A 27,633-nucleotide genomic window follows, 5' to 3' on the forward strand; every position below is an offset into this window, starting at 1 on the left:
TCACCGCCCGCTGGGTGTAGGTGAGTCCTGCCCAGAACTCTGCCTGTCCTGATTCCTGTCTTCCTCGTCGTCATGCCTTCTTCGTATTTCTCTCATCTGCTCCGGAGGTTCCTGATAGTCCTTTTGATTTCTAAAAGTTGGGGTGGGGAGGAGAAAGGAGTTATTATTAGTTTCAAATTTCAAAGTATTGGTTCTAAATCCCATTACTATGGTCATTCCTCAGTAGTACAATGCCTTGTTCTGACACCTGACTTTGGGTCTTAAGAGGAGCTGGGACAATACTTTTTGACCCAGAGATTCTGCTGTAGGGCATATAAGCCATGGAGGTCAATGACAAACATTAGAGCCCCATATATTTATATTTATATACATATTTATAGAAACTGACTATTGAAAAATTATATATGAAATATATATGATTGTTGTATTATATATAAATATGATATATATTATAGAATAAACCAACATTTTTTTGTATAATTTTCTATGGTAGCAAAGAACTGGGAATGAAAGTATATGTCCATCAACTGGGGAATGCCTAGTCACATTGTGACACACAAATGAAACTGAATTTTATTGTGTTGCAAGAAGCAGTGACTATGAAGAATTCAGAGAAACTTAGGAAGACTTCTATGAACTGATAAAAAGTAAAGAAGCAGGAAAACAATATGTACTTAGTAGAATTATGTAAATGTGAACAATAACAAAAAAACAATTGAAACTGAATTCTATGATTATAATGATTGATTTTGCCCCCCTCCCAAAAAAAAAGAAGAGAGAGTATCTCTCTCCCTTCTTGATAGAAGGGACTGTAGTTGTGGAACATTACAGATAATATCAGACTTTTTTTTTTTCTGCAGGGCAATGGGGGTTAAGTGACTTGCCCAGGGTCACATAGCTAGTAAGTGTCAAGTGTCTGAGGCCGGATTTGAATCCAGGGCCAGTGCTTTAATGCTGTGCCACCTAGCCACCCCTAATATCAGACATTTTTGATGTCTAGGTTAATTTTGCCATTTTTTCTTCTCCTTTTCTTCTCTATTATAAGGGATGGCCTGGAAAGGGGAGGAGAAATGTAGGTGAAATAAAAATATAAAATATCAATAATATACTTTATTTTTTTAAAAAGGCAGGGGGGGGCAGCTAGATGGCGCAGTGGTAAAGCACCAGCCCTGGATTCAGGAGTACTTGAGTTCAAATCCGGCCTCAGACACTTGACACTTACTAGCTGTGTGACCCTGGGCAAGTCACTTAACCCTCATTGCCCCGCAAAAAAAAAAAAAAAAAAAAAGGCCTGGGATATCAGTGTAAACTTCCCCCCTCCTTCTGAAGTAGTAAGTGGGTGTGTCAAATGGGCAGAGGGTAAATTTGAGTGTTAAATCGGGAAGGGGTCTTCAGTCAATCAACAAGTACTTATTAAATGCTTACTATTTGCCAGAAATTGTCCTGAGCTTGGGAATAAGAAACAATTCTTGTCTTCAAGTACACTGTCTAATAGAGGAAATGCCACACACACACACACACATCCCCCTATGTGTATGTATATATGTGTGTGTGAATACATATATATATATATATATATACACACATATATTATGTATGCATATAGAGAACATATACAGAATGAAAATAAAGTAGTTTTGAATCAGGGTACTAGCCGCTGAAGATAGTCAAGGATTGGGACAGGTAGGTGGCACAGTGGATAGAGTACCAACGCTGGATTCAGGAGGACCTGAGTTCAATTCTGGCCTCAGACACTTGACACTTACTAGCTGTGTGACCCTGGGCAAGTCACTTAACCCTCATTGCCTCACCAAAAAAAAAAAAAAAAAAGACAGGCAAGGATTCCCAGACAAAGGTGGAGCTTGAGCTGAGTTCTGAAGGAAACTAGGGACTCCAAAATGTGGGACTGAGGAGGAAGAGCAATCCAGGCATGGGGGGCAATCAAGGCAAAGGCTTAGTGATGGTCATAATGGAGTGTTGTTTGTGAGAAACAGCAGTTAAGCCAATGTGACTGGATCATAAAATGCATGGAGAGAAGCAATGTTTGAGAAGACTGGAAAGGTAAGAAGAGGTCAGCTTGTAAAGAACTTTAAATGCCAGGAAAAGTTTCTATTTGATCCTAGAGGTAATAGGGAGCCATTGAAGTTTATAGAGTCTAGGGATAACATCATCATATCTATGACTTGGGAAAATCTCTTTGGAAGCTGTGTGGAGGATGGATTGGAGTAGGGAAAGACAAGGTAGGGAGACCAAATTAGAAGGCTGGCAGTTGATCAGGTAAGAGATGATGAGGTCCTGAAATAGTGTGGTATTTGTGTGAATGGAGAAAAGGAGATGCAAGAGTCTAGAGAGAGTAAAACAAGATTTGGTAACTGATGGAACTCTACATCCTTACTATTTGTCTAATACCTACTGTACACAGAGAATGGTGGAAGGGGATAGAGTTTAGATAAGACTCAATCTCTGCCTTTGTAGAGTTTATAGTCCATTTGGGGAAGATGACACAGATCATAGAATCACAGATTTAGAACCCTCTAGTCCAAATTTCTCATTTGATATGTGTAGAAATGGAGACACAGGAAAATTAAAGTGATTTGCCCAAAGTCACAGAGGTAGTAAGCATTTGAACCCAGCTTCTCCCACTCCAGATTCAGCATTCTTTCTACCACATCACATTGATACACATAGATAACTCTAATAATTCATGATAAGTGAACTGAAGAGACAGCACTACATGAGAGCCATTATTAGGGGGTGGGTGAAAGGAGGGGAAAAGGAAGAAAAGTAGGAATCAGGGAAGACTCTATGTTAAATCCATAGAGAAAGCTTAAATCTCTTTCAAGAATGGGTAGAAATTCAATAGGCAGAGAGGAAAAAAGTTCCTGACATAAGGAACAACACGAGCAAAGTTATAGATAGAGGTGGAAAAATGCCATGTCTGATTGGGAAACAATGGGCAATCAGATTTGGCTGGATCATGGAGGGTGGGGGATAGGGCACAGTTTGGGGCTTGAGGTCAGAAGAAAGGATTTGGAAAGGTGACCATAGGAAATGAAACAAGTAACCATAAAGTGGGATTGTTGGCAGCAGTGAGTACCAGCTTAGTCGCTTTGATGTTGGAATTAGAGACTTTCCAGGGGGACTTTTCAGAGTCAAAGCAGTAGACAAGCCTAGAGGATTTTGCTTATTTCCATGCTCAAAAAAGAAACTAGAAACTTTACTGGGCGCCTGGAAATCCATTCATTCATTGATTCAATCATTCATTCATTCATTCCACAAACATTTATTTGTCAAACCAGCAGCAATAGCTATCCTTAAAGCAGAAAGATGAAAAGTAAAGAGTGTTGAGGTGAGATGCAAACCTTTTTCAGCCTTTATAAACTTTTTCCCAAGAGGAAAGTAGCCTCTTGTATGGAAGGGATGGAGCATGTGGTAAAAAATTTATGGCCTTGGATTGTTTTCCAAACAAGATTTTGAGCTGGAAGGGACTTTAGAAATTATCTAATGGCTAATTGGAGTTAATCTAACCCAACTTCCTCATTTTCCAGATGAAATAACTAAGGCCCAGAGAGAATTCATGATTTGCTCAGTCACACAGAGTAGAATGAATGAAAAAAATATGAGCCAGGCACCGTGCTAAGTTCTGGGGATGGACACAAAATACATGCCTGGAATGCTGTCTCTTCCTTATCTCTACATCCTGGCTTCCCTGGTTTCCTTCAAACCCAGATAACATCCCAGCATGGGCAGCTAGGTGTCACAGTGGACAGAGCACTGGTCCTGAAGTTGGGAGGATCTGAGTTCAAATATGTCCTCAGACTCTGACTGGCTGTGTGACCCTGGGCAAGTCACTTAACCAAAAATTGCCTTAAACATCCAGGGCCATCTCCAGTCATCCTGATGTTGTATCTTGCCACTGGACCCAGATGCCTCTGAAGGAGAGAGTGAGACTGGGAACTTTGCACAGCCCTCCCTCACTTAAATCCAATTCACTGCAAGCCATGGCATCATCTCCCAATGTCATGGTCCCCTTTCAGAACGAAGGACAAACAACAACAATAACATCGCACCTTCTAGAGGAAATCTTTCCTGTTCTGGTTTAATTCTAGTGCCTTACCTCTAGTGATTATTTCCAATTTATCATGTATGTAGCTTATTTATACATAGTTGTTTGCATGCTACCTCCCCCCATTAGATTGTAAGCTCCTTGAAGGCAGGAACTATTTTTTTCCTTTTCTCAGGATTCCCAGCATTTAGCCCAGTGCCTGATGACTAGTAGGTGCTTGATAAATGCTTATGGACTTGGGAAACAAACCAGGCAGTCCCTGCCCTAGAGTGGTTTATATTCTAATAGGAGATAACACAGAAAGGGAAACTAGAAAGGAGTGGGGTCTGAAACACAGTTTGGAAATGGCCAGGAAGTAGCTAAGGTATGAACCGGGGTTTTCTGACTCCAGATCTGCTGCTCTTTCTGCCATACTGCAATAAATCAGCTGGTAACTTTGACCATTCCTCTTTCCCTCCACAAGCTCCATAGAGAAATGGCATTACTCACGGCCTCTCACTGTCTTTTTCCTTGCTGTCCTTACAGCAGCAACAGTACACAATGATGCCGATGATGATGAGGGCAGCAACCACACCTCCCGCGATCCCAGCATACAGGGCAATGTTCATTGAGGCTGTAGGGGGCAAACCAGTTGGGTCACCTGAATATCTGGAACACACACACACACACACACACACACACACACACACACACACACACAGCACCCAACCCTGACCATTTTTACCCCCGTGAAAGCACTAAGCACTGACAGCATTGCTGTAGCTTAGCAACCAGTCTGCTTGGTATGACTCCTACAATTGCCCTGGTCAGATGAGGGACAGGAGTGGTATAAGAAGCTGGGAAAATCCACTCTTATCCAGCCTCAGATACATAGTAGCTATGTCATCCTGGGCAAGTCACTTAATCCTGTTTGCCTCAGTTTCCTCATCTGTAAAATGAGCTACAGAAAGAAATGGCCAACCACACCAGTATCTTTGCCAAGGAAACCCCAAAATGGAATCATGAAGAGTTGGATATGACTGAAAAATGACAACAGCAAGACTCTGGGCAAGATACTTAACCTCTGCCTATGTTAGTTTCCTCATCTGTAAAATGGGGATAACTATAGTACCAACCTCCCAGGGTGGTGGCAAAGATAAAGTGAGCTAATATCTGTAAAGCACTTTGCAAATCTTTAAAATGATGCCTATTGTTGTTGCTCTTGTTGTTGTTATTGCAGTTATTGTTACAGGTCTTTCTAATCAGTCCTTGGGACATCTGATACCCTATCTTCCTCTTCTGGCCCTTGTCATCCTTCCCCCCTTTTCCCCTCCCTGGATGGGCTCTTACGAAGCCGGACAGCAACGGTGATATTGCACAACTCCATCCCCATCTCATTGGCAGAGGTACAGATGTAATAGCCAGAAGTATCATCAGAAATGTTTTTCAGAAGCAGGGTCATGCCTGTGGCTGGGAGAGAGGGAAAGGTCAAGGTGAGAAGAGAGGCTCTTCAGCCTGGGATTGGGAACATGTCACTGAGCTGAAATGAGTGATGCTTAATGGATTTTTTTTCTTTTAAAAAATATTTTCCTAATTACATGTAAAAACAATTTTTAAAATTTGTCTTTTAAAATTCTGAATCCCATGGGGTGGCTAGGTGCCACAGTGGATAAGCACCAGCCCTGGATTCAGGAGTACCTGAGTTCAAATCCAGCCTCAGGAATTTGACACTTACTAGCTGTGTGACCCTGGGCAAGTCACTTAACCCCCATTGCCCCGCAAAAAAATAAAAAAAAAGAATTCTGAATCCCAGATTCTCTCTCTCCCTCCCCTGTCCCTTCACTGAGAAAGCAAGCTATTTGATATAGGTTATATATGTGTAGTCGTGCAAAATCTATTTTTCATATTAGGTTGTAAAAGAAAACACAGATTAAAAAAACACAAGAAAAATAAAGAAAGTTTTAAAAAAGTATGCTTCAATCTGCTTTCAGACTCCGTCAGTTCTTTCCCTGGAGGTGTAAAGCATTTTTCATCATAAGTCCTTCAGAACTGTCTTGAATCATTGTATTGCTGAGAATAGCTGTTATTCACAACTGATCATCATACCACATTGCTGTTACTATATATACTGTTCTCCTGGTTCTGTTCATGTTATTTTGCATTAGTTCAAGTAAATCTTTCCAGGTATTTTTGGAATCATCCTGCTTGTCATTTCTTATTGCACAATTGTTTTCCATCACGATCGTATACCACAACTTGTTTAGCCATCCCCAACTGATGAGCATCCCTTTGATTTCTAATTCTTTGCCACCACAAAAAGAAGTACCAAAAATATTTTTGTACCTATAGGTTCTTTCCCTTTTAAAAAAAAATCTCTTTAAGGGGGCAGCTAGGTGGCGCAGTGGATAGAGCACTGGCCCTGGATTCAGGAGGACCTGAGTTCAAATCCGGGCTCAGAAACTTGACATTTACTAGCTGTGTGACCCTGGGCAAGTCACTTAACCCCAATTGCCTCCCTAAAACAAAACAAAACAAAAAAACCAGAAAGGGTTATTTTATAGATGAAGAAAATGAGGCCTAAAGAGGTGAAATTGACTTGTTCTAGATCACATGGCTAGGAAGTGCCGAAGCAGAATTTTAACCCATGTCTTCTGAGTCTGGAGCTAGAGGATGTTCTACTACCCCACGTACTAACCTTATAGGTAGGTAAAGATTCACTGGCCTTGAGGAAAGTATTTTATAAAATGTTAAATCACCATATAAATGTGTTGTTGTTGTTGTTGTTATTATTATTATTATTCATGTGACCCTAAGCATTCAGCTAAGTTCTCTGGAACTTTGTTACCTCCTTTGTACAATGGAGATATAATACCTTTATTCTCTTTTCTTGATCCAGGTCTGTTATTTCATTGGTGTAGAAAACTATAGGTAAGGAAACTTCCTACCAATGCTGATATAGCAACCATTCTGTAACTCTTAAGTGTTGAAAAGTTGTTGATACATTAAAGGAATAAATTACTTGTCCAGGGTCACACAATCAGAATGTGTCAGAGATGGGACTTGAACCCAGGGTTTCCTGATTGTAAGGTTAACTCTTTTTTTTTTTTTTTGTGAGGCAATTGGGGTTAAGTGACTTGCCCAGGGTTACACAGCTAGTAAGTGTCAAGTGTCTGAGGCCGGATTTGAACTCAGGTCTTCCTGAATCCAGGGCCGGTGCTCTATCCACTGCACCACCTAGCTGCCCCAAGGTTAACTCTTTAAGTACCTCACTATGTCACTGTATCCACTTTACCTACTTGAATTTGAAGGGCTCTACTCAATATTCTTCCCTGTATCTGTGCCTGATGATCACTTGAGGTCACTTCTTGTTTTAAAAGCTATTTAATTCTTTTTATAACAATACTAGGGGAGGATATTGGGAAACTTCCTGCTTGGAGTAATTCACAGTTGCAAAGAGAGATATGACTCCTACAAAGAGAGCTAGCTCTCTCTCTCTCTCTCTCTCTCTCTCTCTCTCTCTCTCTCTCTCTCTCTGTGTCTCTCTCTCTCTGTGTGTCTCTCTCTGTCTCTCTGTCTCTCTCTCTCCCTCTCCCTCCCTCTATTTAGGTAGATAGGTAGGTAGATAGATAGATGATAGAGATATAGATATAGGTATAGGTATAGGTATAGATATTTATCTATCTAGATCTCTCTCTATATAGATAGAGATAAAAAGATAGAGAAATACAGATAGATATAGATATATTTCTATCTCTCCTCTCTATCTGCCTCTACATCTATAGATTTATCTGTCTTTCCCTTTTTATTTGTCTATCTATCTATCATCTATCTATCTATCTATCTATCTATCTATCTATCTATCTATCTATCTATCTATCTATCTATCTATCTATCTATCTATCATCTATCTATGTGTATGTGTATCATCTACTAACACTGTGTTGGGGTCAGTCTGGAGTAAAATTACCCACCGTACATGACAGTTTCTGAGAAGATGGTGATGCTTTGCTGGATGTCCTGCTGCCATCTAGTGGTTGTAATATGGGTTTGTTTTTTTTTTTTTGAACCTGAAATGAACTGAGAGTCCAGGGGGGCAGGCTAGTGTTCTGGTACTAGGATTTGGCAGAACTCCAAGGCAGAACATCCATGACCAGTGGTATTCTATCGGACAATTCACTAGAAGAGAGTCTGAGATGAAGCTGGAAGTGGAGCTCAGAGACCAGCTGCCCATTTCTTTTACTCTATACTTAGGAGTTTTATGAGACTCAAATGAGATAATGGATGTAAATCACTTTGCAAACTGTAAAGTGCTATATAAATGCAAATTAATTGTTATTATTATTAGCCTTCAGTCAGCAGGGCTCCAGTCTGGTGATCTCTTCATTTCCTAAGTCTTGTATTGTACCCCTGCTGAGCTCAAGTAATGTTTAAAGAACAACACACTGGAGTGTGTTGGTAAATGTTTAATAGGACTCTGGAAAAAATATATTCACACACTTTTAGGTTTAATCTACATTACTAAGACTTTTTAAAGTCTAGGAAATCAACAAAATAATAAATGAAGCCCTGATTTGGAGCTGATTACCAGTTTTAGAAGTATAAATACATTGAAAATTAAACGATGGGTTCTCTCAAGTGGGTTAGAGCTAGCTCCAGCACACCCCTGTCTATACTTTCCCCTTAGGCACCAGGAAACATAGGTGAATATCTTGTGGAATAGTCTGCTTCTGCTTAACCCAATTTCCTTAAGCACCATCAGGTATTATGGGTATCATAGTCTAACTCCACCAAGACAGAAATATTTCCAAGTAGTGCTGGATTTGATGCCCTAAGATAGAGGGGGTGGGTGGGGGGTGAGCTCTCAAAAAGATGGAATTAAATTGAGATTGGGGAATGGCTGAACAAATGATATATGGTATATGATGGTCTATGAATATAATGGAAAATTATTGTGCTAGAAGAAACAATAAAGCAATGAAAAGGGTGGTTTCAGAGAAACTTGGAAAGACTTTTATGAACTGATACAAAGTGATATGAGCAGAACCAGAACAATTTCTATAACAACAACATTGTAAAAATTTAAACAACTTTGAAAGACTGGGGAACTCTAATCAATGCAATGAGTAATCATGATTCCAGAAGACTGATGATAGAGAGTACTGCCCATCTCCTGATAGAGAAATGATACACTAAATATGTGGAGTGAGATATATGTTGTCTGTTATGGTCAATTTAGGATTTTTTTTTTTTTGCTTTACACATTTGGTGCAAGGGTTTTCTTTTTTATTTTTCTGGATTATAGACTGGGAGGGAGAGAAAAGAAATGCTTGTTAATTAAAAATATAAAATCTAATTTGAAAAAGGATGGATATTACTATTGGCAGGGGTCTAAGAAATGAAAAGTCAGAATGTAGCCACCACTGGCCCAAGGAAGGAAGAGGTGGGGTTTAGCAATCATGGACACAACTCATCAAGGAGGGGCTCAGGGACAGAATGGGAGTGGTGCTTTGGAAAAGGGATAATTGTTGAGAGGCATAAAGGTCTACTGGATAGAGAGGCAACTTTGGAATCAAGATGACTTGAGTTAAAGGTTTCCCTCTGATATATAATGTCTTGTGTGACTCTGAGCAATTCACTTAATCCCAGGTGACTGACTAAGACTAAAAATGGCAGAATACTTGGGTATAGATGTTGATTGAGAGAGTTGCTTAAACAGTGGAAATTATAAAACCAAACTAAAGAAAAACAGGGGGAGGAGGAGGAATCTTAACAGACACACACCATTCCCATTGGATAATTTCCAAAAGTGCAGAGGAAATAGGATGGTATAACAGGAAAAATACTGGACTGGGAATCAAGAAATCTGAGTTCTCTCCTGTAAAAGGAAGGGGCAATTGAACTAAATGATCTCTGAAATGCCTTCCAGCTCTGAGAGCCTATAATGTTATGAAACAGTGGACTAGGTCTGCCTCTGGAATAATTAGACTTGGGCTCAGATCTCACCTCTGACACTTTCTACCTGTGTGATCTGTAAAATGAGGGAATCAGACTAAGTGGGCTTAAATTCCTTCTTCTAGCTTTAGTCTGGTTCTAAGAGCAGCTGGAAACAAGTCATTGCTGCTGCAGGGTGGCCACCTTGTGGACAACTAGGCAAATGACACGGTTGGGCAGAGCCACCCTTTTCCCATGTCAATGTCTCTCTTCAATATCTATCCATAGACGTTCCAGGCATAGCTGTCAAGTAGACTAAATGTATCCTTGTATCACTCTCCCCTCCTTTCCTTCAATCACTCAGTAGCTTCATGTTTGGTTTGTTTCTAAACCCATTAACTGTACTCAATCAATCAACAAACATTTATTAAACTCTTACTATATGCCAAACACTATGATAAACACTAGAGAGACAAAGAAAAAAAATCAATACCTCTTCTCAATGATTTTGCATCTCTCCATCTTGCGTATAAAGATAAAATGAGAGATTTTGTCAAATACCTTCTTGGAAACTTTAAATGCCACATTTAAGATATTTCCTTGAGCTAGTCTAATAACTTCTTGATTTTCAGTCAAGTCAACAAGCAGTTATTAAATGCTTACTATGTGCTAGGGAATGTGCTAAATGCCAGGAATACAAAGAAAAACAAAAATGATCCTGGCCCTCAAAAACTCACAATGTAACCAGAGAGACAACATACAAACAATTTAGGGACAAAGTGAATGAGAACTCCGGTGTCTGACCTCAGATGACTGCTCCTCTTGACATGATCCTTCATACATACCTGGGGATGAGAGTGGCCGTTGCTTGTTCTGGATGTCAAAGGCCTTCCAGCTGTACTGGGGGGCTGGAGATCCCTCTTTGGACTGGCATTTTAGCTGGATGTTGTTCCCATATATAGTTTCCCCCTCAATGCTGCAATCTGGTTTGGAGGGTCGCACTGCAAAGAAGGAAAAGGCAGAGGGTAGAACATTATTTATAATGGAGGTCTATCTCCCTCCTGCACATGATTGCTGCCTCTAAGCACACCCTCATTCAGGCACTGTGCTAAGCACTACAAAGAAAGGCAAAAGCCAGTCCCTGCCTGCAAGGAGCTTTCAGTCTAATGGGGGAGATGACTGGCAAACCACTATCTGTAGGGGTTTGTAAACTGTAGATAAGTTATCTCCAGTGTAGATGGAAGGGAATCTGAGAGGAAAGGCATTAACAGCTAAAATGAAACACAGATAGCTCCTATTCTAGTCAGAACATTGTAGTAAGAGATACTTGACCAGAGCCTGGACAAGTGAACCAGATGCAAATTTTGGAGATTGTATCTTCTGTCAGTTACTCTTTTTTTTTTTTTTTTTTTGCGGGGCAATGGGGGTTAAGTGACTTGCCCAGGGTCACACAGCTAGTAAGTATCAAGTGTCTGAGGCCGGATTTGAACTCAGGTACTCCTGAATCCAGGGCCAGTGCTTTATCCACTGCGCCACCTAGCTGCCCCTGTCAGTTACTCTTGATTGGAGGGTATGAGCCTTAACCATCAGTCTGGAGTGGAAGGGTGTAGTGTTAGTGGAAAGAGCACCTACTCTTGCCACTATGTGACCCTGGACAAGTCACCACCATTCTGGGCCTGGTTTTTTTGTTTGTGTGGTTTTTTACTGCAAAAATGAGAGTTGAACTAAATTGCCTTTAAGGTTCCTTCCAGCTATAAACTCATGATCTCACAAACCTCACTTATTTTTTTTTAATTTTTTTTTAGTGAGGCAATGGGGGCTAAGTGACCTGCCCAGGGTCACACAGCTAGTAAGTGTCAAGTGTCTGAGGCCGGATTTGAACTCAGGAACTCCTGACTCCAGGGCTGGCGCTTTATCCACTGCGCCATCTAGCTGCCCCCAACAAACCTCACTTATTACAAAACAAATGCCTACAAGAGACTAGGAGAATCTTCTAAAATCAAAAAGTACATTTATAAAAAATTGGATTAAAAATGGCAACCTCAGGAGGTAGGTAACTACCCCTAATAATGGGATGTAGGGTTGGAAATCACTTTGGCAGTGATCTAGTCCAACCCCTTCGTTTTACAGATGAGGAAACTGAGTCTCAGAGTCTCGATTAATGCCACACTGCTAGGACATGTCGGAGCCAGGATTCAAACCCATGTCTGTGCAGTGGAAAGAAAGTCAGCTCTATAATCAAAGGACCTAGGTTCAAATCACACTTCTGGTGCTACCTGTGTGACCTTGAGCAACTTAAACTAGATGGCCTCTGTAGACCCTCACAGATCTAGATGTGTGATGATCCCAAGTCCAGTGGTTTGAGTTTGAGCAGAGCCCCCAAATATGTGTGACCTTAAGCAACTCACTTGACTTCTCTGAGCTTCGGTTTCTTTATCTATAAAAGATAATAACAACTACGGTAGTATTTATCCACCAAGAGACTGATGCTTCCTTAGAGAAGTGCTGATGCTGGAGAAAACAGGAGCTGTCTAGGCACAAGTGTTAGATAATAGAGCTAAAGCTGGAGGGATCTCAACCCCCCCCCCCCGTAGAATTCCCCCCATTTTACAGACGAGGAAACTGAGGCCTATGGAGGTTAAGTGACTTGCCTGAAACCATGAAAGTCGTGTTTCAGAGGCAGGATTTGAACCTGGAATCAGCATACTTTCCACTATACCTCACTGCTTCCTTTAATTTAGGGGGGACTATAAGCCTGGATAACCTCCCAGAAATGGGCCACAGAAAGCACTGAATGCCAAAATTCCCAACTTCTTCCTCCTATGGTCCTCTTGCCCACCATCCTTTTTCATTCTGGATCTTTGCCAGTTTTACCCCAAAGCCCTCAGAGGCACAGTTGCCTCTGCTACCTCGCAAAGGCTATGACTTCCAGGATTGAGGCAGATGGCCACTGTCACATTTGTACCCATTACTGTACCCCCTCCCCATCCCCTTCTTCCCCTGCTCCCTCCAACCCCTCCATTTCTTCCTGGGACTTGAGGTGGGACTTAGTCCCACCAGACTGATGGCACCAGAGGAACGTAGCCAAAACTCTCAAACCAACTGGGAAGGACTGTCAGCTTTCCACACAGGCATTCAAATGCCACCCTTTGGCACAATGAAGAGGCAGGTCTGTGAATAGTGAATGGGAATCCTCTGGCCTACCCTACATACGTGTCAGTTCATCCCCATTCTATGCCCCTCTGCTCCCTAGCCCAGCAGCTATCCCAATTTCTGCCCCCTCCCAACTCCCCACTCCCTCCACCTTGCCTGCACTTTTTTTTTTTTTAAGTGAGGCAGTTGGGATTAAGTGACTTGCCCAGGGTCACACAGCTAGTAAGTGTTAAGTGTCTGAGGCCGGATTTGAACTCAGGTACTCCTGACTCCAGGGCCGGTGCTCTATCCCTTCGCCACCTAGCTGCCCCCCTTGCCTGCACTTTTGATACTAGCCCTGGAAGCTAGAATTGCTAGTTCTCCTTGTGAGGATGTATTTACTTTCCTCAAACCTAAATCTTTATCTCTATGACCTCTACCCATTGCTCCTAGTTCTGCTCTCTGATGCCAAGCAGAACAAAAGCTAATCCCTCTCAGCCACGTGAATCCCCCTATGATATTTCTTCTAAGTCTTTCTTCCAGGCTAAACACCCCTAGATTCTTCACTCAGTCCTTGTAGAGCAGTTTCAAATTCTCTCAGCATCATGTTTGTTCTCTGGGTCTGCTACGGCATCCAGGGGACACTGTTCACTCAGTAATGTTCTCTTGGTGATTCACATTTGTTATTGTAGAGCTCAGAAACCTCAGATAAAATCATTCTATCTCTGTGTTCTTGCTAACGGTGGCTTGGGGGGACCCCTATTAATCAAGTAACAAGTGTTTATAAAGTGTTTACAATGTACCAAGCCCTGTGTTTGGCTCTGGGGGAATGAAGGAAACTAAATAATGAAACCATCACCATTCTGAAAGGCCTCTCATTCTAGCAGGATCCATCCATCCATACATGTATGAATGGATGCATATGTATATCTCTACACACATATGTAAGGATAGAGAGAATACGTGCAAATAAATACTTCACTATAAGGGAATTAGGAGGGTGCTAACTGTTGGGGGGAACAAGAAAGACTCCATGATTGAACTACATCTTGAAGGAAGAGAGAGTTTCTGTGAGGGGAAGGTGAGGAGTGATGGATGGCCAACACAAAATGAGATGGAGTTTCTTATGTGAGGAACAGAGAGATCAGTTTGCCTGGATTAAAGAATAGGAGAGAGGGAGTAAAATGTAATGAGGCTGAAAAGATAGCTTAGGGCTAGGTTGTAAAGGACTTTAAGAACTAAACACAGGGGTTTATATTTGTTCCCAGAGGCAATAGGGAGCCACGGGAGTTTATTGAGCAGAGGAGTAACATGATCAGATTTGTGCTTTAGGAAGATCACCATGGTGGCTAAGTGGAGGATGTATTTGAGTGGGTGAGACTTGAAGCAGGGAGATGAAGGAGAGTGTTATTGTACTAGTCCAGTCTGAGCTGAGGTGGCAGCTGTGTGAGTGGTTAGGAGAGGAGACATGGTAAAAATGTGGTAGAGACAGATATAACAAGATGACCGGCTTAAGAGATTTGAGTTAGGGATACCAGTTACATTAATAGCTGGAACATGAGGCAACTAGGTCATGAATTACATTAATAATAAGGGGATAAGACATAGGGATCAGTAAGATTACAGGGGAGAAGACAGGAGATTACTCAGAAATTTTGAACCTGAATGACTGAGAGGATTAATAGAAGGAGAAAACAACCTTCATAATTTATATGACATGATAATTATTGGAACATTTTTCCTCGTGAAGCCCTGTACAATTGTGAAAGTGTTAGCATGCCCATTTCACAGTTGAAGCAACTGAGGTTCACAGTTGAAGTGACTTGCAGTGGGCCACATGATTAGCAATCATCATACTCAGGACTGAACTATTCACCTCCTAAATGGGAGTAGGGTGCTCTTTTCTCTAAGTATTATTATCTCTCCCAAGTGAGAATTGGGGTATGACTTTTTTTTAAAAAGAAAATGGTCGTGAGTTTTAGCCATGCTGAGTTTGAGGTGATAATGATATATTCAAGTAGAAATTCCAGCATGAAATGTAAAAAATATGGAGTTGGAACTTAGGAGCATGGTCAGATATAGAGCCTGGGAATCAACCACTGAGAGATAATAATTGGAGCGATGAGAGTGGATGAGATCTCTGAGAGAGAATGTGGAGAAGAAAGATCAGAAGATAAGACTAAACTTTGGGGATAACCTGTATTTAGGGAATGAGAAGAGGAAGAGGAACCAGCAAAAACAGAGAAGGAATAGCCAGAGAGGTAGAAGGAGACTCCAGGTAATGTCATTTTTTAGAAGTCAGGGGAGGGAGGAATTTCAAGAAGAGAAACCCATAACTACTCCCATGAGTGGAGGCAACATAAAATGATAGAAAGAGAGACCTGGGGGCAGCTAGGTGGTGCAGTGGATAAAGCACTGGCCCTGGATTCAGGAGGACCTGAGTTGAAATCTGGCCTCAGACACTTGACACTTACTAGCTGCGTGACCCTGGGTAAGTCACTTAACCCCCATTGCCTCTCCCCGCCCCCAAATAAAAAAAAATAGAGACCCGAAATTGAATACTAGCCCAGAATCTTTACTTGGAAACTTAGTTTCTCCATTCATAAAATGATAGGGTAAGATTAGATTATCTCTAAAAGATTCTTCTAGGTCTAGTTATCTATTAAGTCCTCCCTGGACACAGAAGTGGTTCCAAAGCCTAGAGTCCTCTTTGGTGTGATTAGGGATTCACTGGGTAGCTACAGAACAGACTCTCTCACTATTAGTTCTGCCTTCCTGCAGAATGTAGTTGAAATTGTAGCAGTGTAGGGATGCTCATCTTTTGGGGAAGGGCTAAACAAGTTGTGGTATATGATTGTGATGGAATACTACTGTCCTGTAAAAAAAGGATGAGCAGATTGATTTTAGAAAAACATGAAAAGACTTGTATGAAATAATGAAGAAGGAAATGAGAACATTGTATACAATACCAGCAATATGGTTTGAAGAGTAACTTTGAACAACTAAGCTATTCTGAGTATTATGAATATCCAAATCAACTAAAAAGGACCAATGAAGGAAGATGCTCTCCACCTCCAGAGAAAGAACTGATAAATAGCAGTACGAATAGTATGGTTTGACACACATGTTATATACATGCACATACATACATGTACACACGCATACATGTTTGCATGCATGCATGCACAAACACATGTGCATATCTATGTCAAGTGGTGGCCTTCTCTAGTGCAGGAAGGAGGGAGGGAGACAGTTTAGAACTTAAAATGTAACCCCCCCCAAATTTAAATTAATTTAAAAAAAGAAAGAATAGCAGTGCTCAGATCTCACTTCTGCCCTGTGTGACGTTGGGAATGCCACTAGCCCTGTATTGGCTTCAATATGATGAGATAACCTCTTTAGTCCCTTCTAGCTCAACAATCTATGATTTGGTGATTCTGTAATTGATAAGATTTGGAGATCACCAGACTGGGCCAAGCACATGCCTCTCTGCCTCCTTGACGCTACTCCCAATGCCAAATATCTGTCTATCATTAAACATTGTTCTAGAAGCACTGGTTTAGCAGGGCCCCACCTAAACAATTCACCTCAACTTCCTGCTGCCTTGCATAGTCCCAAATGATTGTTGGTGCTTTCTTGGATGGAGAAAAATGTCATGGAATCAGCTAGGATTTTAGGTCTAGAGTTGAAAGGGACCTTTCAGAAATCAGAAATCGTCTAATCCAACCTTCTCATTTTCTAGATGAGGAAAGAGGCCTAGAGAGGTTAAGAGACCAAGGAAGGAAGGGAAGAAGGGAGGGAGGGAGAAAAGAGAGAAGGAAAGAAGAAAGACAGGGAGGGAGGAAGGGAGGGAGGGAGGAAGGAAGGAAAGGGAGGGAGGAAATGAGGGAGGGAGGGAGAGAAAAGAGGAAGAAAGTAGGAAGACAGGGAGGGAGAGAGGGATGAAGGAAGGAAAGGAGGAAGGGAGAGAAGGAGGGAAGAAAGGTAATAAGCATTTATTAAGAGACTATTATGGTGACCCTGGGCAAGTCACTTAACCCTCATTGCCCCCCCCCCCAAAAAAAGAGAGAGACTATTATGTCAAGCACTGTGCTAAGAACTTTACAAATATTGAGATATTTGTATATTTAACCTTCACAACAACCCTGAGAGGTAGATGCTATTATAATCCTCATTTTAAAGCAGAAGAAACTGAGATAAACAGAAGCTAAGTGACTTACCCAGGGTTACATAGCTAGTAAGTATCTGAGGCTAAATTTGAACTCAGGTCTTTCTAACTCTAAGTCCAGTAGTCTGTCCACTGTGCCACATAGATGCCTCAAGCAGCCCAAGGTCAAACAGATATTAAGTGGCAGACCTGAGATTTGAACTCAGATCCGATGAATCCAAATCCAACACTCCTTCCACTATATTGTGCTGAGAAGGATCAGAAGCATCTCCCCACCAGTTCGCCGGAGCATGATGACTATTTGTTTTGTTTTATCAGCACAGCGCCATACACGTAATAGATATTTAATTAACATTTTAAAAAAATCAGATTCCTCTTCTTAGAGGATTACTTCACCCAAACCTGTGAAAGGGAGCAAGAGCATGATGGGAGTAGCCACTGCCTCTCACCCAGAACCAGGAGCTCCATCCTCGCTTGTCGGTTGTCGGTCAAATCTCCATCGAGCATCACGAGGCATTCATAGGTCCCATTGTCATCCATGTTTAGCTGGCTGATGGTGATGGAGGCATCGTTCTCCAGATACTTGCCGGTCAGGTTGACTCGATCTACATAATGCTTCCCAAAGGTGTACTGCTTTGAGGAGAAGGACCATACGACTACTTGATCCTGTAAGGAACAAGAAATGTCACTGGCCTCCGGGAATGCACCAACACTAAGCTAGACGAGGCAGCTCCCCTACTACCAATTGCCAGTCTTGGTTCTTAGCCCTTCTAGGTCCCAAAACCTTGAAGCTTGGAAGCAAGTGAAGGTCCAGAAGACAAGAAACTGGAGGAGACCTTAGGCTTCAGGGAGTGCAAGCTGCCCCTGCTTTTACAGATGAGAAAATGAGTCCCACAGAAGGGGAATGAGTTGTCAAAAGTCACAGCTAGTAAATAGCTGGTTGGAAATTAAAGCCCAGTCCTCTGCTCTAAAAAAATTTTTTTTTCTGTACATCACTGGACTAGAGTAATAAAAAAACCACATTACCTTAAGGCACTTTGTTAGCACCTTTTACATTAGTCACGTCAAGCCTTGAATTACGGTGATTTATCCAATCTACCTAATTAGGCATTTGGTTGTTCAACAGACATTTATTAAGCACTTCTACTTGCCAGATGCTGGGAAAATGTAAAAGATTAGAGAAAGCATAGTCCCATCCTTCACAGAGCTTACAAACGAGTAGAGGGTGAAGATACAAACACAGCTAGCTATTTCTCAAAATTATATCAGTTCTTTAGAGAATTTTTTTAAAAATTCTTTCTGAGGTCATTTTTAAGGGAGAATCTAGAAAGGCTTCTCTTTTTTGTGGTTTTGTTTTTGTTTTGTTTTGTTTTTGCAGGGCAATGAGGGTTAAGTGACTTGCCCAAGGTCACACAGCTAGTGTGTCAAGTGTCTGAGACTGGATTTGAACTCAGGTCCTCCTGAATCCAGGGCTGGTGCTTTATCCACTGTGCCACCTAGCTGTCCCTGGAAAGGCTTCATGAAGAAGCCAGCATTTCAGTTGGACATTAAAAGACAGATTAAAAATTGAACAGATTGGGGGAAAGGATGGGAATTGTCACATTTTCTTTTGATCCCCATAACACCCAGCATAGTGTCTTGCATAATAATGATAATGATGATGAAGATAATGATAGCTAGCATTTATATGGCACTTCAAAGTTTTCAAAGTGTGAGAATCCAGGTGCCACCCCCTGCTGAGAAAGACATTTTGAGAACCAGGGCGATGCCCCCCTGAAAAGAAAGCATGTGACTAGCTTCCGGAAGCTATCTGGCATCTGGAAGTTGCGTCTATTCATAGACCACCTGTAAGTGATGTCAATCAATGCTACCAGCCAATTAGCTTGGAGCTGTGTGTGGCGACTGCCCTGCTTCCTGTTTCACAGGGGGCTTCTGGGAGAAGCTGCTGAGGATTGCCTTTTTCATTTCGGGACTTCAGGTTGGTGGCAGAGAGAGAGGAAAGGAGATAGGCTTTTCTTGCTTTACTGTACTCTCTGTGTTATCTTTACTTTTTAATAAATGCTTAAAAGCCTAAACTCTTAATGAATTTATTAGTAAATCTTACCTAGTTTCCCCCCACCCAAAACTGGGGGGACAGGTAAGGACACACATTAAATTTTAAACATCACAAAAGTGCATCATAATTATTATATTTATATAATAATTTTATATAATAAAAATAATCGTTTAAGACCAAGTAAAGGTGATATGGTATGCAGGTGCCTGGAAGTAGCATGAATGAATGAATGAATGAATGAATGAATGAATGAATGAGTGAATGTGCTTAATAAATGTTGTTGAATGAACCATTCCCAGATGTCTACAAAACCATAAGGGGACACTTTCCCTGAAGGTTTTTCTCTCTTCTATAGGCTACCACTTTATACTTTCTCTATCAAGGGTAGATTTTTATTTTAATTGAAGACCTTCAATGTGCAAGAAAGACAGAGAGAGACAGAGAGAGCAAAGAGATTAATTGATTGATCGATCGATTGATTGATTGATTGAATACACACTCCAGGTTCCCAGCCAGGACTATCTAAGACAAAATTGTAAAGCAAGCTCTCCTTGTCATTCCCCTTTCTCACCTTATTTCCCAGCTTTGCCCTTCCCTAGACTGCAGTCCAAATCATATTATCCCAATCAGGAAAGAAGGGGGAGTATTGGGCTCCTTATTAGTGCTAGAATCAGCATGCAGATAACAAGGTATTCTGCTGATGTATAATGCTGTCTCAGGAGTTAGCCTATAAGGCTTTGGCAGCCATATCTGTGGGTGGAGCTGACACACCAAGGTATCCAAGTTGACCTCACAGTAGAATTAGGTCACCTTGCCCAAACCTTCTACTTCTCTCAAGCCCTTCTCTTTCCCCCCACTAAGAAAATGTATGGCTTCTTACTGGAGGGTCCATTAGAGGTTTATCCCATTGGATGAATCCAGATCTTGTGGTAACTGTTGGCTGATACAAACATGGGAGTGTGGCACTGTTCCCTCGGGCTGCTCGTAGGACTTTTGTGGGTGTTTCCACAGAGATGGCACAAGCTGTTCCACAGACTGAAATGGAGGTAGAAAGTGCGGTCAGACAAATACAAAAAACTGATACATTCCCTTTCCACTCCAACAACACTTTTCAAAGAAGTCCCATGTCTCTGTGAGGGTGGGGTCAATCACCCTGAACTACTCCAGGCCAGTAGTTCCAACAAAAGCCCCAACACAAGAACCAGAAAAGATAAGGAGAAAAGGAGGAAGTTCAGAACTGTATCTAACATGGGAAAATTAAGGCGTTGCCCCAAGGATGCCAAAAATGGGGGAGGGAGGAAGAAGTATTTCCTTGGAACTTTGGGGAGATGTGACCATCTCTTCCTAGTTTGTAATAGAAGACTATAGTCTGACATGTGCCTTAAGTTTAGAGAGGGCAGATTTCAAAGGGTTCAAAGGAGATATAGGTATCATTCTATGGATTAAAATTATACAGGGGAAGTCAATGCAGGAGGGATGGGAAGCCTTCAAGAATGAAATTCTAAAGACACAAATGGAAATAATTCTGACAAGGTGGAAAAAAATGAATTGATTGAAGACATAGATATGGATGTCTAGGGAACTCACCTACATGTTTAGATTTTTAAAAGATACATACAGTTATAATGACCAAGCTTGACCCTGAAGAAGAGAGATGACTTTGCAAATCCTTCCCATTGTGCAGAGTTCGAAGACTATGGGTGTGGACCAATCAGTCAACAAGCATTTGCTATGTGCTAAGCAATGGAGATACAATGAAAGGAAAAAACAGACCTTCACTACAAGGAACTTACCTTCCAAAGGGGGAGAAAAATGTAAATAATTCAGTTGATTGAAGGTCATCTCAGAGCAGAAAGCAGTAGCTTCTGAGAAAATCAGAAAAGGCCTCCTCTAGAAGATGAAATCTGAGCTAAATCTTGAAGGAATACAGGGAAAGAAGAGATGAAGATGAGGGCAGAGAGCATTCCAAGCTTGGGGGACCCAACTGGTATGGTTTCATGAGTTTCTTGAGCTCCATTCAACAGTGCATGGATTAGTAACAAAGGAGGTATGTGGTGGGAGTAAGGTGTGGGGTTTAGCAAAGCGGGCCAAATTTGTGGGCAAAGTGTAACTGACTACAGCACAAAGAGGCAAGAGATTTGAGAGTTGAGGATAGTGTGGAGCTAAATAGATTTGCCAAGGAGTCAAGAAAGGGAAAGAGGGAGAGTGTAGCCAGTGCTGGTTAATGACCTGGGAGAGAATTGAGGGGTGAAAGGAATGGTTGTCAAGGTGAAAACAAAAAGTAGGATTGAGTTTGGAAGGCATGGAAAAAATGGATGATAAATATGAAAGAAGAAAATAATTTCTGAGTTCATGCACATAGAACACTTGTGTATGATGGCAAGATCAAGGCTCTGATGATCTATCCCTGTGTGTAGCAGAAATGAAGTGGATGCATAGATCATGGGAACTGAATAGATTGAGAATTTAGGGAGTCGGAGTATTTGAGGGAAAATCAATGTGTATGCTGAACTCTCATAGTATGAGAGCAACAGTTGAACCATTGGATTTATGTCAGATTTGAATGATGTATTAGGATTCACTGAACTGATTTTTATTTATTCTTACTTTTTTATTATTTGTTAAGAAGAATGACTTTCTCGGGAAGGGATGATGTGTGTGTATGTATATGTGTATGTGTGTGTGTGTGTGTGTGTGTGTGTGTAGAGGAAGGGAGATCTATATGGAAATTAAGGTTATGTGAAAACAAAAGATATCCATATTTTAAACATATATATGTATAAACCATTCCAGGAAGCAATCTGGAATTATGCAAGAAAAACGGTCATTCCCATTGATCCACCCAGAGAGTCCACTGATGGACATATACTCCAAGGAGGTCAATGACAACAAAAAAGGTCCCCAATACAGCACAGTATTTATAGTAGCAACTTTTTGTGGTAGTGAATAATTGGAAACAGAGTAGATGCCACCAGATTAGGGAACAGGCTCAACAATCTGCAGCATGTTAATTCAATGGAATATTAATTAATGTCCTATAAGTAGCTATGAACATAAGGAATATCAAAGAACATGGAAAGATGTTTATGAAATGATGCAAATTGAAGTAAGCGGAGCCAAGGAAACAATAGTCACAATGACTTCAACAATGTAAATGAAAAGAACAGCAAACAATTGATATTTAATGCCCTGAAATTATCATGACTAAGCTTGACCCTAAAGAAGAGATATGAGATGATACCTTCTTTTGAACCTCTGAAGAAGGGAACAATTGATGGTGTTGGATACTAACATTCTACTTTTTGGATATCTTGAAAATTAGTTTTGTAAAGATTTTCTCCTTTTCCTTTTTCATATTTTCTTTAAAGGAATGGCTCTCTGGAAGAGGTCAGGAGGAATAAGATGGGAAATAGAGGTGATAATATAACAAAATATATCAATAAAATATATTTAAAAAGAAAAAATATAAATATGCCGTATTTATATAAGTACAAAAGGTGGGAACAAGAGCAGGGAACTGAAGATGAATACAGGAATGTGACCCAATGACTAGCAAGGAAAGGTAAGGACAATGAAAAAGGATGTTTTTCAAGTTATAATGGGCAAAAGAGGAGGATCAAAGGAACGTTAAGCCCACTGCTCCGGGTGGATAGGATAGTGAGATCTGACAAAAGGAGGTGGCTGAGCTGCTCCATTGTTATTTTGCTACTGTTTTCTGCCAAGGAAAATAACCTTTGGACTAGAAAGGACAGAACAGAGATGGCTAATAGGGAGCTGATTCCCAAGATAAGTGGGGAGCTAGTAAGAGAGCATCTCCAGCGGATGCTTTTGATGAGTTCAAGCTCCATGGCTCAGATGAACTATATTTATCCTCAGGGTCTGAAAGGACTGGTGTATGTGATTGCAGAGCCACTGTGAGTGATATTTAAAAGATTATGGAAAATAGAAGAGTTACTGTAAGAGTGGAGAAAAGCAAACGTTGTCCAGATTTTTTGTAAAGGGAAGAAAATAGTGTCTGCAAACTAGGCCAATGAGCTTCACTTTGATTTCTGGCTAAATTCTAGAATGAATGGATAAAAAATATGGTTAATGGATGTTTTTTTTTTAAATGGTGGTCACCAAGATCTCACAGGGCTTCATTAAGAACAAGTCATGGCAGACTAACCTTATTTCCATTTTTGGCAAGAAAGTAAACTGTAATTTCCAGGGAGTGTTGTGGATACGGTTTACTTATATTTGAACAAAGCATTTGATAAAATATCAAGGTATCCTTATGGAAAAGATGAAGAAATGTGGGGTAGGCAAAAATAGTACAGCTAGAGAGATTTTGGAACTGGTTGGATTGGGTTCAGTATTGTCCAATTCTTCATGACCCCATCAACTGTAGCACACTAATATGGTCCATGGAGTTTTCTTGGCAAAGATACTGTAGTAGTTTGCCATTTCCTTCTCCAGTGGATTAGGGAAAAGAGAGGTTAAGTGACTTGCCTCCGGTCACATAGCCAGTAAGTTTCTGAGGCTTGATTTGAACTCAAATCTTCTTGACTCCAGGCAAAGTGCTTTATCCACTGAGCTACCTAGTTGCCTCACTGGTTGAATATCTAGACTCAAAAAGTAATTGTTAATGGTTCAAGTTGAACTTGGAAGTGGTATCCAATGGGATGCCCTAGGGATCTGTATTTGGCCCTGTGTTATATAAAATTGGTATAAAATCAAAGATTGCGTGCTTATTACATTTGCAGGTAACACAAAGCTGGAAGTTTTACCTAACATCCTGGGTCAAATTCCAGAAAGATCTTGACAAGCTAAAAATATAAGAGGATGAAATTAAGAGAGATAAATGTAAAGTCTTACACTTAGGTGCAAAAAAATTGTCTTCCACAAGTATAAGATAGGGGAGACCACAGTTTGTCTGAATAAGATCTGGGGGTCTTAGTAATGCACAAGCACAGCTAGGTGGGTAAGAATGCTGAACCTGGAGACAGGAAGACATGCACTTGAATCTCACCTGAGACACTCAATAGTTGTGTGACCCTGGGTGAATTATTTCACCTCTTTCATTCTCTTTTAAATAGAATTACTTTATCTCTCTCATTCTCTTACCTACCACTCAGAGTTCCTGTGAGACTCAAAGGAGCTGAGAAACATACAGTACTTTGCCAACTTTAAATTGCTATAGAAATGCTATCATCATTTATGAGTCAGTCAATAGCAAGATATGGCAGCCAAAAGGACTAATTGATTCCAAGCTAATTTTTTTTTTTTTGGTGAGGCAATTGGGGTTAAGTGACTTGCCTAGGGTCACACAGCTAGTAAGTGTTAAGTTTCTGAGGCCGGATTTGAACTCAGGTCCTCCTGACTCCAGGGCTGGTGCTCTATCCACTTCGCCACCTAGCTGCCCAGTTTCAAGCTAATTTAAGAGAGGTTTAGCTTCCAACCACCACCACCAAAATACTGTGTTCTGCCCTAGTCAGACCACATCTAGAGTATTGCATTTAGTTCTGGACATCAGAGTTTAAGAAGGGTATTGACAAACTGGAGAGTATCAACATTAAAAAATCTTAGGTTTGGGGATGTCATGGACCCCTTCGGCAATCTGGAGATATCTATAGTACCCTTCCGAGACTGTTTTTTAATAGTTGAAGTATATACTGAATTTCAACTAGAGATCTGAAAAAAAGAAAGATGTCATTTGTTTTATTTTTAACTGTCCAAGTTCATTGATATCCTGAAATCTATCCACAGGCCCTTTGGAGGGCCATGGCTCCTGATTAAGAATCTCTAATCTAGGAAACAGCAACCAGAATGGTGAAGATCGATGAGCTCATTCCCTTTGAAGAAGAAGAAACTAGGGACTTTTGACTTCTAGAATAGAGCACTCAAGGGGTGAAGCGTTAACTATCTTCACGAATTTGGAGAGGTGTCTGTAGAAAGGGGATTCATTAGACATGTTCTGTTTGACCCCGAATGGCAGAAAAGAGGAGCAATGAATAGAAGTTACGAAGAGGCAAATTTCCTTTGATAGCAAGGAAAACTTTCTGACAAAGCTGTCCAAAGTGAAATAGGCTACCTTAGGAAGTGGGGATAGTTCACTTGAATTTCAAGGTCTTTAAGCAAAGACTGGATGAACACTTTTCAGATGTGTTGTAGAGAGACCATTTGATCACTTATGGGTTGGGTGAGATGGCTCCCAGGATCCCTTCCAAGGCTAAAATGCTGTGGTTTTCCTCCAAAGTGATTGTCTGGCCATTGTGCTCCAGCCTTGAGAAGGACCATGACTTCCTCCCCTAATGTTGTTCTCTTGTCCTCCATCCCCAGGGTCTCCCTCATGCAGCCCTTCTCTTGAGATTGGCATTCCCTTCTCTCCACAACCCTTTAGGGATCGAGGGGACAAGCCATGCCACAGGTCTCAGAAGTGTTCTCCCTCCTCTATTCTGACTACTGACCTCCCTGGCACCCTTGAAGTCTCCACTAAAGTCGCCCTTTCTACAGAAAGCCTTCCATAACGCCTCTTAATTCCAGTGCCCCCCCTCTGTTGGTTATTCCTTTTAATCCTGTATATGGCTTGTTTTGTATAGAATTGTTTGCCTGTTGGCTCCCCCATTAGATTGTAAACACCTTGAGGACAGGAACTTTTACCTCTTTTTGTATCTCCAGCGCTTAGTAAGTGCTTGACATATAGTAGGCACTTAATAAATGTTTATTGATTGATTGTTGGATCACTTTCCCTCTTCCATATTTCAACAGCCCTCTCCCCTTGCCCTCACTAAATCTGACCCAAGCACAGAAATCCTAGCAATATCTCAGAAACATTTACCCCAATCCCCTCTGCTTCTCTCAAGCCTGCCTTTTCTCCCAAAGGGACTGAATATGGATATAGAAGGTGTCTCACAGGAAACAAGGGGCATCAGTTGCAGCTTGGGTAAGGGGTATTTTGAGTCATGATAAGGCAACATCTCTCCTTAGGAGTCTCAGGCAAGGGCAATAGAAATTCTGCTGGGAGACTTTAGCATCAGGAAACACTCAGATGTTTGGTCCCTCGCCTCTTAATGGGCTAGCCCTGCAAGCAGTGATGCTTGTAATTTAAAAGAGAATCCCAGGTGGCAGCTAGGTGGCACAGTAGATAAAGCACCAGCCCTGGATTCAGGAGTACCTGAGTTCAAATCCGGCCTCAGACACTTGACACTTACCAGCTGTGTGACCCTGGGCAAGCCACTTAACCCCCATTGCCCTGCAAAAAAGTTTGGTAGAGTGGGAAGGACTGTAACTGTGGAGTTAGAGCATATAGGTTCAAATCCTACCTCAGGCACTTAGCAGCTATGGCTACTTGGGGAACTCAATATCTCTGGGTTTCAGTTTCTTCATCTTTCAAATGAGGAAATGAAATTGAATTCTATGGCTTCCAAGCTCTAAATCTAGGAAATTGTGATCCTTAATGTAAAGAATTAATTGTGATTTGAGGTTTCTATGACCCCAGCTTTGGCTAAAATTAGAAGCCCCGGCATGTGCCCCTGCTGGCCTCAGGTGCTGCCCCCTCTGCATCAGCATGGTGTGGCTGTGGCCACTACCATAGTGCTGCAGCTCACATCATTACCACACACCGACACCCACATGGGCCTGGCAAAATTACCATAACTAGAAGCCTGGTGAGGGTAGTCAGGTGACCTTTAGCATGTGGAAGCTGGGGAGGCTGACAGTTCTACAGCTGCCTGTTAATTCTGTAAATCAGGGCTGCCAGCCAATTAGCTTGGGGCTCTGTTCAGAAGGCCCGGGGGTTTCCTGTTGGGAGGGGGTTTTCTGGGAAGGAGAAGGGAAGAGATTCTCCATTCTGGCATGAGAGAGGGAGAGAGATGGGACTGAGCCCAGGTGGTGGTGTGATTGCAGGTCGTATAAGTGACTTGCCCAGGGTCACACAGCTAGAATCTAGGGCCAGTACTTTATCCACTGCACCACCTAGCTGCCCCTCCTATTCCTTTTAAAGAAAAAAGTCCCTATTTTTATTAACCTTACTTGTGTTTTAAAATTTGTTCCCATCAATAAACCCTGGTGTTTTTTTCTGAAAGAGGCTGTTAATCTCCTTCCTTACTCCAATATTACGGCGAGCTGCCCAATTAACTTTCCTCATATTAAATTTTGCCCTTACATTAAAGAGTGATTTTCTGATGGTGACACTACCAGGAGAAATAATAATAATAAAAACTTCTATTTACATAATGTTTTAAGGTTTGCTAAGGCTTTGCATGCATTATTCCCATTTTATAGATGAAGAAACTAAGGCTCAAACTTAGACTAAGAAACTAA

The 27,633-nt window shown here is 41.3% G+C and overlaps 1 protein-coding gene across 1 annotated transcript; it reads right to left on the reverse strand.

Moving 5' to 3' along the window:
- Positions 1-26,945, reverse strand: GPA33 (glycoprotein A33). Its single transcript, XM_044003118.1, has 7 exons — positions 26,927-26,945; positions 20,213-20,367; positions 17,726-17,942; positions 10,822-10,977; positions 5,396-5,515; positions 4,556-4,679; positions 1-130 (listed from the first exon to the last, which is right to left on the reverse strand). Exons 1-7 carry the CDS (start codon positions 26,943-26,945, stop codon positions 1-3), a joined length of 921 nt encoding a protein of 306 aa, XP_043859053.1.
- Positions 26,946-27,633: the final 688 nt, after the last annotated feature.

Source organism: Dromiciops gliroides, chromosome 4, assembly GCF_019393635.1.
Source record: "Dromiciops gliroides isolate mDroGli1 chromosome 4, mDroGli1.pri, whole genome shotgun sequence".
NCBI classification, from domain to species: Eukaryota; Metazoa; Chordata; class Mammalia; order Microbiotheria; family Microbiotheriidae; genus Dromiciops; species Dromiciops gliroides.